Here is a 15876-nt window from a genome sequence, read left to right on the forward strand (position 1 = left end):
TCCCATGTTCGTACCGCCTGTCCCTCATTATGCTCCTCCATTTCACACACAGATCACTTCTCTCAGGGTGGACTTTGCTACTGGAAGTGCTCACTAGAATGACTGGGCCCGTATTGCTACGAAATTGTCATCCTATTATGCCAAATACACTTTGCCGAATATGATAAAAGCCATGAATGCCAGCAAAAAAATGGATCAAGCATAAAGCCCCATGCCAGAAGTGCCACTTATTGTAATTGTTATGGCCATAAGAAAAGCAGCAACAACAACAGTGCTCATAAAATGTGGTTAAGTTTGCTGTGCAGTGTTAGTCCCCTGTCTTTGACTGCAAGGCCATAAATGACAGCATTGTTTTCAACTTATACATGTCTTAACATAATGGAAATTCAATGGCCTATTTTTTCACACCAAGGATTTTACAAACCTTTAAAGTTAAAAATGGTTTCTCTGTCTCAGTTTTCACTACGGTGCAGTATCTTCTCTGATCTGCTACATGTGCATCTTTGCTGGAGGCGTTCAAGCTCGTGGTGTGTGTGTGTGTGTGTGTGTGTGTGTGTGTGTGTGTGTGTGTGTGTGTGTGTGTGTGTGTGTGTGTGTGTGTGTGTGTGTGTGTGTGTGTGTATGTTCACGCTGTGTTCATGAGCAGGTTAAGTGCTGTAAATACTGGCCTGATGACACAGAGATGTACGGAGACATCAAGATCAGCCTGCTGAAGACAGAGACACTGGCAGAATACGTAGTGCGCACATTCTCCTTAGAGAGGGTAAGACACTTCCATGCAGCACGCTTACAGCCAGGCCTGAAGAATGCTAGGACTACCCTAGCCTTCTGACATCTCTATGGTCAATCTGTTTAAAGTATGCAAGTGTTTATGGGGAGGTTATAAAATATATTACATATTATTATTTGAAAACAGATAATACTGTAAAAACATACATTACATAAGATCTTGTTGATTCTTTAATGAATGTGCAATACAGCACCTGTACTGTCACTAATGTTAGCATAATATCACAAGTCTAAACTGCTTTTTTAATTGCAATGTAGTCATGTTCTAAAAAGGCCTGTCATGGTGTCCTTGTCCTCTATTGAGGAATGTCACACACACACACACACACACACACACACTCAGACCTACATGCGCGCGCGCACACACACACACACACACTGGTTCAGTGAGAGGACTGCCTCTGAGGATACTAACTCAAGTCTAGTTCATAAACTTCTGTCTGAAACTGTGACTAAGGAATGAGGACACAGGGGACTGGGGAGGGAGGATTACAGAGGGATAAACTGAGTTTAGCCTTCTTCCATTTTACTCCCTAACCCCCCGCCTACTCCTGTTACTGTGCAGAGACACAAGTCAGTTGGAGTTCTTTGATGTGTGTTTTAACCAGCGCCATGCACCTGTCTATCACTCAGAGCCAGAGGTGGAGGGGTGTGTATATATGTGTGTGTGTGACAGCGAGCAACATGCACGGAGCATTGCTACATCACTGTCAGCTGCTCCCACTTCTGGAGAATCCCTGTGCTTATTCGGGGTGGGCAATGTGTAGCACTGCTGTCAGTAATGCTGCTGTAGTCACACACTAGGAACAGGCATTCTCTGAGCTGCACTACCAAGTAAATCTCTGAGCTGTCTGTGTGTAAAATTACTAGTTGTCCTAGCAGGTTTAGAATAGAAACAGAACATGGTTAGCAGCACTCTGGGTGTCACTGGGAAAGGGGCTCTCTGGGTTTGCAATTGCATACTACTTGTATCGAAGACTTTAATAACAGAAAAGCAAAACAGAAAAGTACAATGTTGGGTAGGTATAGAGTTTAAAATGTATATTAAATTGGGTTATATAACTTATTTACACACTTACAAATGCTCCAAATATTTATTACATAACAGAAAATCATCTGTTAAACCCTGGGAACATACATTAGTGTTTAACCTAATTCAGGCATATGAAGAATGTGCGGTGTCATGGAAGTGTCCAGCAGAGCTTTGCTGCTTGTCCTACAGAGGGGTTATTCTGCCAAGCACCAGGTGCAACAGTTCCACTTCAGCTCATGGCCCGAGCACGGTGTGCCCTACCACGCCACGGGGCTGCTAGCATTCATCCGCCGCATCAAAGCATCCACACCACCTGACGCTGGGCCCGTGGTGGTCCACTGCAGGTGTGCCCACCCTCACTCTGCATCATACAGCTAGTGCCTGCTGCCACCCTGCCGCCTACTGCAGGTCTCCATGGGGTGGCATATAGCATCTTTTCTTTCAGTGCTGTAGCTTCTGGCATGCTGCTGAATGAAGATGTTTATTGCTGTGTAACATGGTTTGCTCGTGTGTGCACTACAGTATGGGGGCTGGCCGGACAGGCTGTTATATCGTGCTAGATGTCATGTTGGACATGGCTGAGTGTGAGGGAGTGGTGGACATCTACAATTGTGTAAAGACTCTTTGCTCCCGCCGCATTAATATGATCCAAACCGAGGTAGGAGCACACACACACAATCTTGGTAAAGATTATAGCTTCAGAGTGGGTTTTAAGATTTCTGTGTACATAACTCACTGATAAAGATCTTAATGTATCTTTCTGTTTTGTGTTGGCATTTTGCCTTTATATCTCTATTTGCATCTAAACTTTATTATGTAAATATGAGATTCATTTTGTTTATTACATTTGTAGTTGTTTATTCAACACTTTAATAAAATTTTCCTACAAGTCTTTGTTTGTTTAGAGCTATTTATCTTTAAACACACACACATGTACACTCACAATGTACTTTGAACATTCTAGCAAACATTTAATTTAGATCAGGGCAGGTTAGACCAGTTTTGTCCCCAAGCATTTTATTAACTTTAATCAGAATACATATTGTATCCGATTTCTCCCTCCCACTTTTCTTTCATTAATCCTTCTCCCTCTTTCTCTCTCTCTCCCCCTTCTCTCTCTCTCTCTTTCTCTCACTCTCTTCCACTTTCCCTCTTTTCATTTTCTCATCTCCCATACAGGAGCAGTACATATTCATTCACGATGCCATCTTGGAAGCGTGTCTGTGTGGGGAGACAGCTATTCCAGTAAACGAGTTTGCTCTTACCTATAAAGAGATGCTGAGGGTCGACTCACAGAGCAACTCCTCACAGCTCCGAGAAGAGTTCCAGGTGAGTCTCCCTTCTTCCACATGCTCAGAATCCTGGGACTGTACTCTGCCTCAGAGTGAGCATTTTCCAATATTCCCCACATTAAGTGGACATGACCATAGTACAAGAGTTAATCAACAATGTGTGATTATTTGGGTGGTTGTGTGAGTGGGAGGGTGTGTCACCAAAAGCTGTAGTCATAGGAAACAGGTATAAAATGGTTTATGTTGTTTATAATCAATAACTTGCACTCTTGTTTATCAGATGCAATAAACTATCAAGGTGAGACTTATGAAACATTTGTAAAACACTGTCCACAGCTTTAACAGCCACTCTTGATGGCAAATGTTATTTGAGTCAACAGTGCCAAGGACATGCAAAAATGATGGACTATCATACTCATACAGCCACTTATGATAAGTTTAAGATAAAAGGCACTCACAGTAAAATAAGCATATGAAGACAGTCCCAGAAGTGTCCCAAGCATTTTAAATAGTAATAGCTTTCATGCATTTAACCTATTAAATAAAGACATTATAGTTAAATTAGCATTTACATGATATGATTCAAATTTTATTTCAAAATAGCCCTATGCACAGCAACTAAAATTTCACAATTCAATGTCTCCCAGATGAGGAGAAGTCCTCTTTAAGTCTAGTGTCTTCAGAAGTTCTTCCTCTGTCCATCTCAGAAAGGTAATTTTGCTATGATTGCACTTGGCTTGCTTGTATCTGGATCCAGATTTCTGTAAAGCTGCTTTGTGACAGTGTCTATTAATGAACTGAATTTAATCAAATTATGCTTCAGTGAATAACTCTGAAAATGTGACCAGTACCAAGTGCATAATCAAATATAACCACTAATAGTTTAGGACTAGGACAGCAATTGAATATTTATTTAATGTCACTTTTATATATTTATTTTATCTGCAGTGTGGAATTGTATATTAAACCAATTATTCATTGAAACCTTGCACTCTTCACAATAACATCCTGAGCAGCTAGGGAGTGTGATTATGACACAAGCACTCATCCATAAAGATTTAGAAATTGGCGTGAAAATGGCTTTCTGTTCACTTTGCTGTCAAATCTGATCAGGAGCTCAGGCCCACCATTTGCAGCTGGGCCTGAACAATTTTCACAAAGAGACAGATATGAAGAGATGGAAGGGTTGCACAGGGCACTTCTCTGTGCAGTAAGCTTCTGTGCTGCTTAATGCCTTTTTGACAGCCTAAACACAGACATGTGGCACGCATGCATATCTGTTTGTGAGCACACACATTCACATGCGCGCACGCGCACACACACACACACACACACACACACACACACACACACACACACACACACACACACACACACACACACACAAAAAGAGAGAGCAAGAGAGAGCTTTAGTTGGATCATTACACTTTTTTTTCTTTACTCCTACACATTGGATTTGAAGCAGAACAATGACCAAAAGGTTAAAGTACAGAATGTTAGGTTTTACATTTGTTTTTTTTTTATATCTACATTGGTGGATACCCAAAAGGAATTGGCCCTTTTTAAAAATAATTGGACACATTAACACAACCTTTGAAATCAAAGACTATGGGAAATGTGAGACTTAGACATCTCTCCATACTGAGTACTTTCCCTGGAGCTCTGCTAGTTTGGTTCACTTTCTGGGATTTTCAGCTTCAGTCTTAAGTAAATATAATGCTTGTTTACTGGGGTTCAGGGTGGGTGAATGACCTGGCCTGTCAAGAGCCTTGTGGGCTCCATGAATGGGTTATGTGTTCAATAAAAGCAGCATTGATTTCTAAGCAGTTCACCCAGTGTAGATGTAAATACACTCAAATTAAAGTTGATGTTCCGCACCTTATAATCAATGTTTCATTTCAAATCAAATGCTGGTGTACAGAGTCTCATCACCAACAATCACCACTTCCCAATTATTTATGCACAGCACTGCATGGTGGTGGGACGTGGTGACTGAAAGAATTAGAAGATCCTTAAACAAAAAAAGTGAAAGTGCTGAAAGAACAGCATTAAAATGAACTAAAATAGCTTGTTTGCTGTAATATGTGTTATATATAATGATAGCATTTGCAAAAATATGTTATATTTAAAATACAATAAACAGTGTTTACTAAGAAATGTATGTGTGTGAGTGTGTGTGAGTGTGCATGTGAGTGTGGCCCCAAATACCCTTGAAGATGGAGTCAATTGAGGACTGAGGTTAATCGATTGTACTATTGATTGTGCAATATATTTTCCTGGATTATAGCACATAAATAGGTAATAGCTTTATCCAAATCTCTCTGTGTGTTAGGACTTTTCTGATCTGCAGCTAGACCATTTTCACTTCAGAGGATAAACCTAGCACTTATAGGTTATCTTATCCAAGGCAGAATTCCAAACTGCCAGTTAAGAGCAGCACTATTGATTTAAGGGGATCACATATCAAAGAAATGTGGCACTAAATCATTTCTGCTCTTCTTTCCCATTGAACACTAACACAGTGTTGTACTTTTTTATGCACTATATGATGTATAGTGCATTTATCATCCTTGGTTTCTTACTAGGGCAAAAGGAAGAGGCATAGCATTGTCTGGGATTATGGAGCGGCAGATTATGGTTTCACAGCTGGATGTTTTTCCATGCTTTGATCTGGCAAGCCTGTCTCTGTGACTTTCACTCAGCATTCACCCTTTCTGTCTCTCTAAGTCTGTGTACAAATTTTTCTGTGTAGGGAAAATACATTACTCCAGTCAACATCTTTTCTATTAGCATTCCCATTATCTATTTACACTTTTGATTAGAGAGCAGCATGTGGCTTTACTTAGTATCCACAGCAGACAGGCATTTGTGCACAGAGCTCTATGCTATGCTACACTGCTGTTTTAATAGCACTCCTTTTGACAGGATCATAACATTCCTATTCATTATGGATGAGGCTGGCCTGATTTCCAGTTTCTGTTCAGTCAGTTCGGTCGCTATGTGCCTGAGTGATAGGAAATGTTTTAGAAGTTGAACCCAGAAGCTGCAGAGAGCATGAGTTGGCCAGACATATGTTGCTGCTCGTCCGCAGTGTAAAACACCATAATGCCACCACGCACCCTGAGTCATTCTTGGCAGCTCTTTCCCCCCTCAGTATCCCCTATTGTTTCTCTCTCTCCTCTCTGCGCTCTGCCCTCTCACCTCTCTGGCCTCTCTTCTGTCTCTTCTCTGCCCCACCTCTCTCCTCTCATTCTTCTCTGCCCCCTGCCCTTCCTCCTCTGCCCTCTGCCCTCTTTCTCTCCTCTCCACCCCACTCCTTTCTTTCCTCTCCACATTCTGTCGTCCTCGTCCGCTTTATCCATGGATATCAAAAAAACAAAGAAAAGGAAAAAACAACCTTGGCATTACCAAAGCCCCTACATTGAGCTGTCAGTCACTGACAAACTTGAAGCCATGAAATAATGACACAAAGAGTTCATACATAATACAGTGTACTGTGCTGTGCAATATAATGCCTGACACGAACCCTGCTGCCTGTCTTTCATGCAGACTCTGAACTCCGTGACCCCTCACCTGGACGTGGAAGAGTGCAGTATTGCGCTGCTGCCGCGGAACCGCGAGAGGAATCGTAGCATGGATGTGCTGCCACCTGACCGTGCCCTCGCCTTCCTCGTCACCACCGAGGGCGAGAGCAACAACTACATCAACGCCGCACTGATGGATAGCTTCCACCGCCCAGCAGCACTGATAGTGACCCCGCACCCTCTCCCTGGCACCACAGCTGACTTCTGGAGGCTGGTGTTCGACTACGGCTGCACCTCCATCATCATGCTCAACCAGCTCAACCAGTCCAATTCGGCCTGGGTGGGTTCTGGCCCTTGTGGCCATATGAAACAACTTGGGTCCATAGACAAATAGAAGACCAGTTTGTATGGCATTTTAAGACATGCTTTTTTCCTGTGCTAAATTGCTGTGTTTTTTTTCCCCTCCCCTCCATATGGCGCTTGTTTTTGTGTCTTCCAAGTAGCAGAGTCTCTGCAGACTCTCTTCTCCATTGTCGTCTTCCCTTCATGTCTTGCTGTGTGCTCACACAAAGCCATTTACTCAGTATCATTCTGTCTCAAGTTCTCTTCCTTTTATACTTGACTGGATTAGGGCTTATTTCCTTTTCTTCACATACATTAGCAAGTAGTTTCTCTCTCTACCACTCCTTCTTGTGTGTTTCTCTCTTTCAGTCTCATGTCTCCTTTTTCACTCTTCTCTTCCCTCCTCCCTCCTCCCACCTTCTCTTTATGCAGTCCATGTTTATTAATATTTATTTCCTTGCTTGCCTGTGTCACAATGTTAATACCGCTCTGTCTCTGAAGACAGCAGTCAAAGTATTATCTCTCTCTCTTTCTCTCTCTCTCTCTCTCTCTCTCTCTCTCTCTCTGTCACCTCATTAAGGCCTCTTTCTTCCTCTCACTCCCTCATTATATAATGTAAGTGACTCTCATCGAATGCTTTTGGTATAGGAATACTATCTCCTCTTTTACCATTCAGCTGGCCATTGAGCTAGTTATTGTCTTGGTGCTGCAGAGGTCCTCACTGTGTCTTCCATTGTTTTGTTCTGCTTTAAACCTGGAATGATGAGTCTAACTGAGAGACACTTGACCTTCAATAAACAGAATCTCTGAAACAGAGCCCAGATCATTGTCAAGACTTGAGTGTAAGTTTTATTTCCTTCCTGTAACCTTCATTGATATTCCTTTCTGATATTTACTAGCCGTGTGTACAGTACTGGCCCGAGCCTGGACTCCAGCAGTACGGCCCCATGCAGGTGGAATTCCTCTCCATGTCGGCTGATGAGGATATCATCACGCGCCTGTTCCGGGTCAAAAATGTCACAAGAGTGAGTCACAATCATCATGTCCTTGCAAATATCTGTGTACAGTGATGTCCTTGCAAATATAACTATTGTATTTCTTCTGCATGCTGTTAAAAATGGTTCCTCAAATCCTGGGCCTGTGAGGTTTTAGAAGCAACTATTCTAAAAACTTTTACTCTTGGTTCCTTATACTGATGTGTAGCACCATGCCAAGAAGATACCAAAAATGTTATGAATTTCAAAGTATATTATATGAGCTGTTGCTATGACACAGGCCTGCAAAGTACCAACTAGCTTGTGGGATAACACCCTTCATATTTCCTTATGATACTATTTTCAGAGATTCCTAGCTCTTCTGACACATTCTGTGTAATCTTGAGCAGCAGACCCTAAGTTTTGTTGAAGAGTTAATATTACATTAAAGGAGGAGAAATGTTATTAAAATGGTGGCAAATAAAACCTTTAATTTTGATAGAAATCGAAAATAGTTTAAGGTGTGACACTATTGCTTAAGTAGTACAGTCTAGAAACTTCATTCTTTCATGTTCCACTTTAAAAAAAGGTATTTCTTTTCTGCCTTTTAAAAATTAACCATATAGTCTATAAAAAGTTCACAGTTTTGTAGTACATTTTAGTGTTTTAGCTTTTATATTATTCAACAGTTTCTCAGTTGTATTTTCTTTATTGCTGATATTTGCTGTTTGTCACTGTTTGGTGTTTGGCCATAATGAACTGAGTAAACATTAATGTTGTAAGAGAGCCACAGCAGCATATAGAAAGTAAAGGACCCATATGAAATTCACATAAAGTGCTATTCCAGGCTAACTGTAAATCAGACTTCATCTACCAGACCTGTAGCAAACTGTCTGTTACCACAGACAACATGGTATTTGTGCTCTTAGTAAAGAACAGAACAAATCTAATTCAAAACACACTTGGGGGACAAGTAATGAGTATTATAAATAAGTGTTCAACAACAGTAATGTAAATATTCTTTTATCAAGCATGCCACCAAAGGTCAAGCTTTAATTTTCAGTGTGGACCAGTGCATCATTGGGAAAGAGGTTCCACCTCTGCTTTCCTGAGGATGCATTATAAACCTCCCCTTGCAGTGGGTATGTGGTATTCTGTGGTTGCATACCCCTTTTGCCTGATATGTTCATAAAGCACACCTACCATATTCCGGTGGAGACTGTGACATGCAGAATGTGTGCAGTAGGCATGGCTGGCACCACAGGTGAAGAAAACAAATTGAGGGTTTTCACAGACAGAACGGCTCTTTGATTGACTGTGTTTCTGAGTTGTTGGAGGGGAGTGAGTAGAGACTTATGAGAGGTTGCTCGGTCAGTGGTTGTCCATGTCTGTCAAATCCCTGCTGCCTATCTGCATGACAAGCGGCAGCTCTGCAACCTTGTCATATAATAAACTCTGGTTGCCTGTCGTTCTCCCTCACACTGACAACCCAGCTCAGAAACAGACCAATGCTTTGACTCTTTGTGCTTTACATATTTTCACTTCTAGTTTTCCACTTATCATATATGCCAGTGTGTACATGTACAGAATGAGAAAGATGCTCTGGACCTGATCTTGTTTGACTGACCTGATAAGCCCCTCCCATCAGCCTAAAACTGCTGAAGCTGCTCTTTCTAAAAGTGTGTTGAGCATTGGTCAACACATTGCTAGGCATTCTGTCCTGAGTGAGACTATAAGGGTGCCACAGGGCTGAATATTAATTCAGCTTGAGTTTTGGACCAGAGAAGTGAGGGCATCCCGGCCCATGTGTCTTTGTCTAGTTCTGTGCTTCCCCTGACTCATTCATCAGAATCCAGAGGCCTGCTGAGTCTACACTCCTGAGAGACAAATCTCTGTGCTCATACTCATAAACACACTCACTGATTCATGCAGGATGATATATTATGGCCCATTCTTCTTGTCCATGTTTAGCTCCAGGAGGGTCAGCTGATGGTGTGCCAGTTCCAGTTCCTTCGCTGGTCGGCATATCGCGACGTGCCGGACTCCAGGAAGGCCTTCCTCAACCTGCTGGCCCATGTACAGAAATGGCAGAGAGAGTGTGGCGAGGGGCGCACAGTGGTGCACTGTCTGTGAGTCCTGCGCACACTTACCGCACATGCCATTGTCAGCAGCAGGATCTGATGATCTGACAAGCAGTGGTGGAAATGCACTACAGGAAGAAAGCAGTAATTCTCTAGACTGAAAATAATTTGACTGAACTGATGCAATATAACAATGATCCAAAACATATTTTAAAACTTTCATAGAACTATTTAGACAAGAAAGAACAGCAAGGTGTACTAAGGAAATTGATCAGGCCTGTAATGGATCTCTTAGTAATCCAGTTTATATTGGATTTAACTTACTGAGAATACAAGTTAAAAACCTTTTGTTAATGTTAATTAACTTATTACACAGATATATTACATTTCTGTAATTTCTAGAAGTTTGTGGTCTAAACATTTCGCCTGTAGTGTAGTTGTTTAACAGGTCTGTGCTCTCCTGCATGAAAATTAGTTTCCACATGGCTCAAAAAATAGATTTTTGTTACCTGTAATCATGGTTCTTTCGTTCATACAACCCAATGTGTCCAGAGATAGCAGAGGTTATCAGAGCGCTCCTCATTTGTGCCTACAGGCATGTGCTGCCTCTCCACCTGTGCCCAAGCACCACATCACTCAGAGCTGTCACACAGTGTTATTCTCTGCTAGCAGGGGGAATGAGATTATGAAGATGAAATCAATTATGGTTTAATGCAGAATACAGTAGCTCCTCTCAGCACTGCATCTGCAGCTGCCAAGACTCTGACTGCGATTGATTATCCCACTTTCACCTCATCTAGCTTCTGGTACCGCTCAGCATTGCTCCAGTGGCCCACTGAATGCTGCTTGCTCAGGTTGTTTGACTGTGAAATGCCAAATGAAAGTAGATATGACTGCCCACAGACTTTAACCACAACTTACTGGCTGTACTTAGTGCACTGCAATTGTATATTGAATTCCTGTGTGTATGGCAGCGTGAGGATTGGATGTTTTTCTTGGTTTTATACAGGAATGGTGGTGGCCGTAGTGGCACGTTCTGTGCATGTACCATTCTCATGGAGATGATCCAGTACCAGAATATAGTGGATGTCTTCTATGCCGTCAAGACCCTGCGCAACTCCAAGCCCAACATGGTGGAGTCTCTGGTAGGTGCACAGATGCAGAGCGAGTGGACTGTGTAGTTGTACTGTTTTTGAGATCACTGACCAGCAAGATGACTCATCTGATGTTTGGTTCGGTGTATGTCTTCCCCAGGAACAGTATCGCTTCTGTTATGACCTGGTGCTGGAATTTCTGGAGTGCATGGAGGTCAGATAGCAACACTGGCCTTACAGTGCAGACCAAGACTGCCAGCAGCTTCTTTCTTGTTCTTTTTCTTTCTCTTTCTCTCCCTGTTCTATTTTCTTTTTTCTGTCTCTCTGTCTCTCTCGCTCTCGTTCTCTCTATGTCTCACCTAGGAAGGGACGAATGGAAAATAAATGTGAACAGAGACTTCCACCTTTTGTCCCGGAATGTCTGGATGTGGTTGTCCCTCTGTGTCATAGTTGTTTGTGGTTTAGTGTTGTTTTTCATTGCCTCCCCCCACCATTCTCCCCAGGCTGTGAGCAATCCTCCAGAAATAACCCAAATCCTGCTCTGATACTGAACACCATGAGCGAGTGTGACTTCAATTCATTTTCTCCGAGATGTGCTCTATGCTGTGCTAGGACTGCACAACACCTGGAAGTGTCTCTAGATGATCGGACTGAGGAAATAAAATGGATGTCACTTGAATGTGTTCCCTTTATGTGCAGTGCACTAGAGTCAGACATCTAAGGCCTGATCTGTCCACACACACACACACACACACACGCCTGCATACACTGAAAAAAACTAGATCAGCAGTCAGCGGTCCATCAACTGCCTCTTCAGACTATGATGCCTCTTTAGTGCACCTCTATGCCCAGCTATAGTTTTTCCACCTTTGGACACCGGTTTTCTAACTAGTTTTTGGACAAAATATGATTGTTGTCTTGTGAGTACATGTGTCTTGGACCTCCTATGCCTGGACCACTGACAATGCAGCATATTGGTCTGTAGAGGCGGAGTCTGTTTCTTCCTACACTACATGGTGGTATGCACACTGTTTCCCAGAATGGAGGGAAAGCTCACAAAATCAAATGGCTCCAAGTTGGCTTATCTGATTTACAATGGCACAGTTTTTTTTCTGTTTCTTTTCTCGCTTGTATATACATTTAAGGTCTGCGGAACTTCTCCTTTAAGTTTCAAGTCTGATGGCTAATTCATCTTGTGCATGCAAAAGGAGTACTTTAGCAGGGTGCAGCTGCTCAATGTCCTTAAGCAGGAGGTGAATTACAGGTTGACCCCAGCACAGCACTGTCTTTCAGTGTTTGCATAAGAGAGCTGCTAATGGAGTTTTACAGGAGCATATATCAAGAAGGGGGAAATTGCGCCCCAAGCGAAAAGACGGTAATGAAACTGAAGATGGGGAGTCTGCCTCTGATCATTTTTCTTCAGACTTGCTTGTGTTTGTCGAGTGGAATCTGTTTAATACCTTGTGAACCTTTCATGAGAGGTGACTATGTATGTAAGATGGACTCAAGATATGTTAAAGATACGTATGTCCCTTTAATTTGAAATTCCAGTCTTTGTGCATCAGAAAGTCAGTTCTCCATTTCACTGTGGGAACAGTTTCACTGGTGCTCCTCTTTGCAGCCATTCACAAGACATGAGGAGGAAACCCAAGAATATCACCAACCACACACATGCCTGTCTGTTTGTCCAAAGTGAATCCCACATATACCCACTTCATAGTACAGTTTCCGTTACCATTTTGATCTCAAAGTGTGCAGTTATGCCCATTACCCAATATGATGATCCAACTGCAGAACTGTTGAAAGTGTCATATTAGAGATCCATCACGCTAACTGTCATAGAAAGCCACCCATGCAATTTTAATGCAGCTGGTTTGCTGAATTTATTGCTGTGCATATGTCACCCCAGATGTCAGGCTTCTGAGCTGACACTGAGTGACAGTCTCAGCACAATTCAGCCCAATGACTTACAGAGTCAAGGGAGTCCACTGAATGGTCAGACAGATGGAACAGTTTAAAACAGGAGAGTGATACTGAGACAAGGCCTCGTATAGAGAGCAGAAGTGTTGGATTGATATTTCTTTACAACCCTGGACTTTTGTCAGAAAGTGCCTGGACACTCACATTGGAAGTGAAGAGTATGTGAACATATAGATGTATATTTGTTATGTGAATAGTTTGTGTATAGTATGTGAATAAACCACTATGTTTGGCCAGATTTAACAATTTAAAAAGAACAACAAAAACGTTGAATGTACTGTGCTGTATATGACTTTCAATTTGCAACTATGCCAGCAAATTATATGCTACAACTTCAACCAGCTGTGGATGTGACCCAAGAACCAATCCAAAGCCCTTGAAACTATGGCCACCTGCAGTCCTCCCAGCCCATGTCACTCCACATTTAAAATTCAGTCATTCTCACCTCGCTCCTTCCAAAGACGTATTTGCCATCCCTTCTTCTGTATAGTATGTCATGTAATTGTCTAGTGTATTTCAAGATTGCTAGAGCAGTGTGGAAGAACAGAGGACTTTTACCATCCATTCTAATTGGCCTGCTCTGGAGGCCTTTGGACCGGCTCCTTTCCTTTTTTGTGTACGGTACTGAATGGACTGAAAATACTTCTGTGTTTGGGCCATGTATTTGCATGGGCAAGACAGGAACATGGAGTTATATATGTCACAGTGCTTTGAGGCATAGAAGATTTTTTTTTTTTTGTTATTTTTTGTTTGTCTTTAAAAGAAGATAAATAAAAGGTTCTATGACTGGATTGATTTTATGGAAGGTTTTATTCAAACAGATGTCTATGATTATATCTCTAAAGCGTCAACATAAGTCAGCATAAGGTTTACAAGTAATTCCTATTAATTTTAGGGGAGACTGAAATAAATAGCTTGTTTTTTACACTCAACCTGAGACGTGAGTAGGAAAAAAATTAATCCTCTTTTAATTTTATGTTCATATATTGCAGCGGTAAAGGCTGTGAATGATAAATATGAAATGGCGAAACAGGGAAGCCATACACTTTACCCTTACTGTGGTTATGCCCACTACAGTAAGTCAATTAGATGAGATAATAAAGAGAGTGTCAGTAGGTGAGGCTCCGAGGAACGAAACACTGAGAAACTGGGGAAACTGTTTATTTCGAATTCGGGAGAAAAACACTTTCGTTTTGTTCACCCTAGTGTTGATCTGAGGCTGGAGAGTTTGAATTTGGTAAGTTCAACATCTCACCAATTCACAAACTGATTAGTGAGAAAAAAAAAAAATTGCATGGTAATACTGGCCATTGCATAAATGAATGAACCTACGCTGCTGTTCGTGTAGAGTAATTGATTGCTGAAGATAGGAGATTTGATAATATTTGCTTTATGATTTTTTTGTGAAATTCTGTGTAAAGTACATATCTTTGTGAGTAATACTGAACCATGTGCGCGCGATCTTAGATAGTGAGCCACCCAAGACTTTAGTGAACCGGTATCCTGTAAGCTGTCAGAGATTTTCACGAGGAGAGAACTTTTGAGGGTAGGTAGCCATTGGGGTAGGCCAAACTGTTGCACACATATTGCGCCAATTGCAGTAAAATAATTACATTCGCAAGGATCATTTGACTTGTGCTACGTGAGTGGGATTTGTGTTTTCTTTTGAGCATACTGTGTTATGATTTGTATTCTGCATGTTTGTGTTTTTTTATTTATATTGTTTTAAGTGGTTAGAGCACACTCAATTGATTCTAGTTAAACCAAACTATGTTTACTTAGAATGATTATAATGTTAGTTAGAGAAATAGAAGATCAAGGTTATTAGATCTTAGAACTAGACCCTAAATATAGTGATTAACCCTAAGTAATTAGTTTAACCAGTAGTAGGGTCATTGAACCTACAAAACTGTTAACCATAAGATCTTGACAGTTGAGGTAAACTATAACCAAAATAGAAGACAGACCCATATAGGAGAATAACAGCGATAAGAGATTTAAACATAAAATACAGATTTTATAGGTTTATTCCTTTAATTTTAAAACTTCACTATGATGTTGATAGTCCTGATTTTTATCCATAATTTCTATAAAAGCAAATAAATAAATCACATTAGTCAAAGAGGACACGTTTCATTGTTATAAAACTTTAATTTTGGTCTCAAGGTATCATTATTCTATCATTACCACTCTCACGAATCTGGTCCACTGGTCCAGTGCACCTGTCTGACCAGAGGTGTTGCAAAAAAAGAAATAAAGTTCTTCATTTCCTAAAGAAATGCCACCTTGTGCTGTCCAAAGACTTTTCATGTCAGGCCAAGCTCTGTAGGACATATATGATAAATGTCATACAGGGAGTGAAATGGGAGGAGGGTGTATGAATATGGCCATGACCTAGAATAACACCTTCCATGGCTATGTTCAGATCTGGAGAGCCTCTCAATTTCTCCCTCCCTCTAGCTTGCCTTCTACCTCTCATCACTGACTGTCTCCTCTCCTGCTGTGACTATAGGCTGCAGTGCACTGCAGGCCTCTCTCTGCCTGGGCTTTCAGTAGCCAGTCGACATTGTGTGTGTGAATAATTTAGTAAGCCTTCAAAGTGATCCAGTGTTTAAGCAGAAAGGCTTGCCAGATTAATTAGAGGACAAGACCTCCCTATGTCAGCTTCCAATAACTGATCCAGAGCACAAGGTTCTCCCATTTTTCTTATGTCCATAACCAGTAAAGCACTTAGAGATATTATGTACCCAAAGTGATAACAAGCATG

General features: G+C 41.5%; 1 protein-coding gene across 12 annotated transcripts in view; it reads left to right on the forward strand.

Moving 5' to 3' along the window:
* Nucleotides 1-13900, forward strand: part of ptprub (protein tyrosine phosphatase receptor type Ub) — a 137367-nt gene extending 123467 nt beyond the window's left edge. For all 12 annotated transcript variants that reach the window (XM_035530547.1, XM_035530546.1, XM_035530552.1 and 9 more), the window contains 9 exons: nucleotides 647-763; nucleotides 2012-2166; nucleotides 2345-2480; nucleotides 3002-3151; nucleotides 6664-6978; nucleotides 7880-8005; nucleotides 9926-10083; nucleotides 11045-11180; nucleotides 11290-13900. In XM_035530547.1, coding sequence (XP_035386440.1) covers nucleotides 647-763; nucleotides 2012-2166; nucleotides 2345-2480; nucleotides 3002-3151; nucleotides 6664-6978; nucleotides 7880-8005; nucleotides 9926-10083; nucleotides 11045-11180; nucleotides 11290-11352 — 1356 coding nt within the window. In that variant the 3' untranslated portion in view covers nucleotides 11353-13900. The remainder of the gene's footprint in view (nucleotides 1-646; nucleotides 764-2011; nucleotides 2167-2344; nucleotides 2481-3001; nucleotides 3152-6663; nucleotides 6979-7879; nucleotides 8006-9925; nucleotides 10084-11044; nucleotides 11181-11289) is intronic.
* The last annotated feature ends 1976 nt before the right edge of the window (nucleotides 13901-15876 follow it).

Source organism: Electrophorus electricus, chromosome 10, assembly GCF_013358815.1.
Source record: "Electrophorus electricus isolate fEleEle1 chromosome 10, fEleEle1.pri, whole genome shotgun sequence".
Taxonomy (NCBI): domain Eukaryota; kingdom Metazoa; phylum Chordata; class Actinopteri; order Gymnotiformes; family Gymnotidae; genus Electrophorus; species Electrophorus electricus.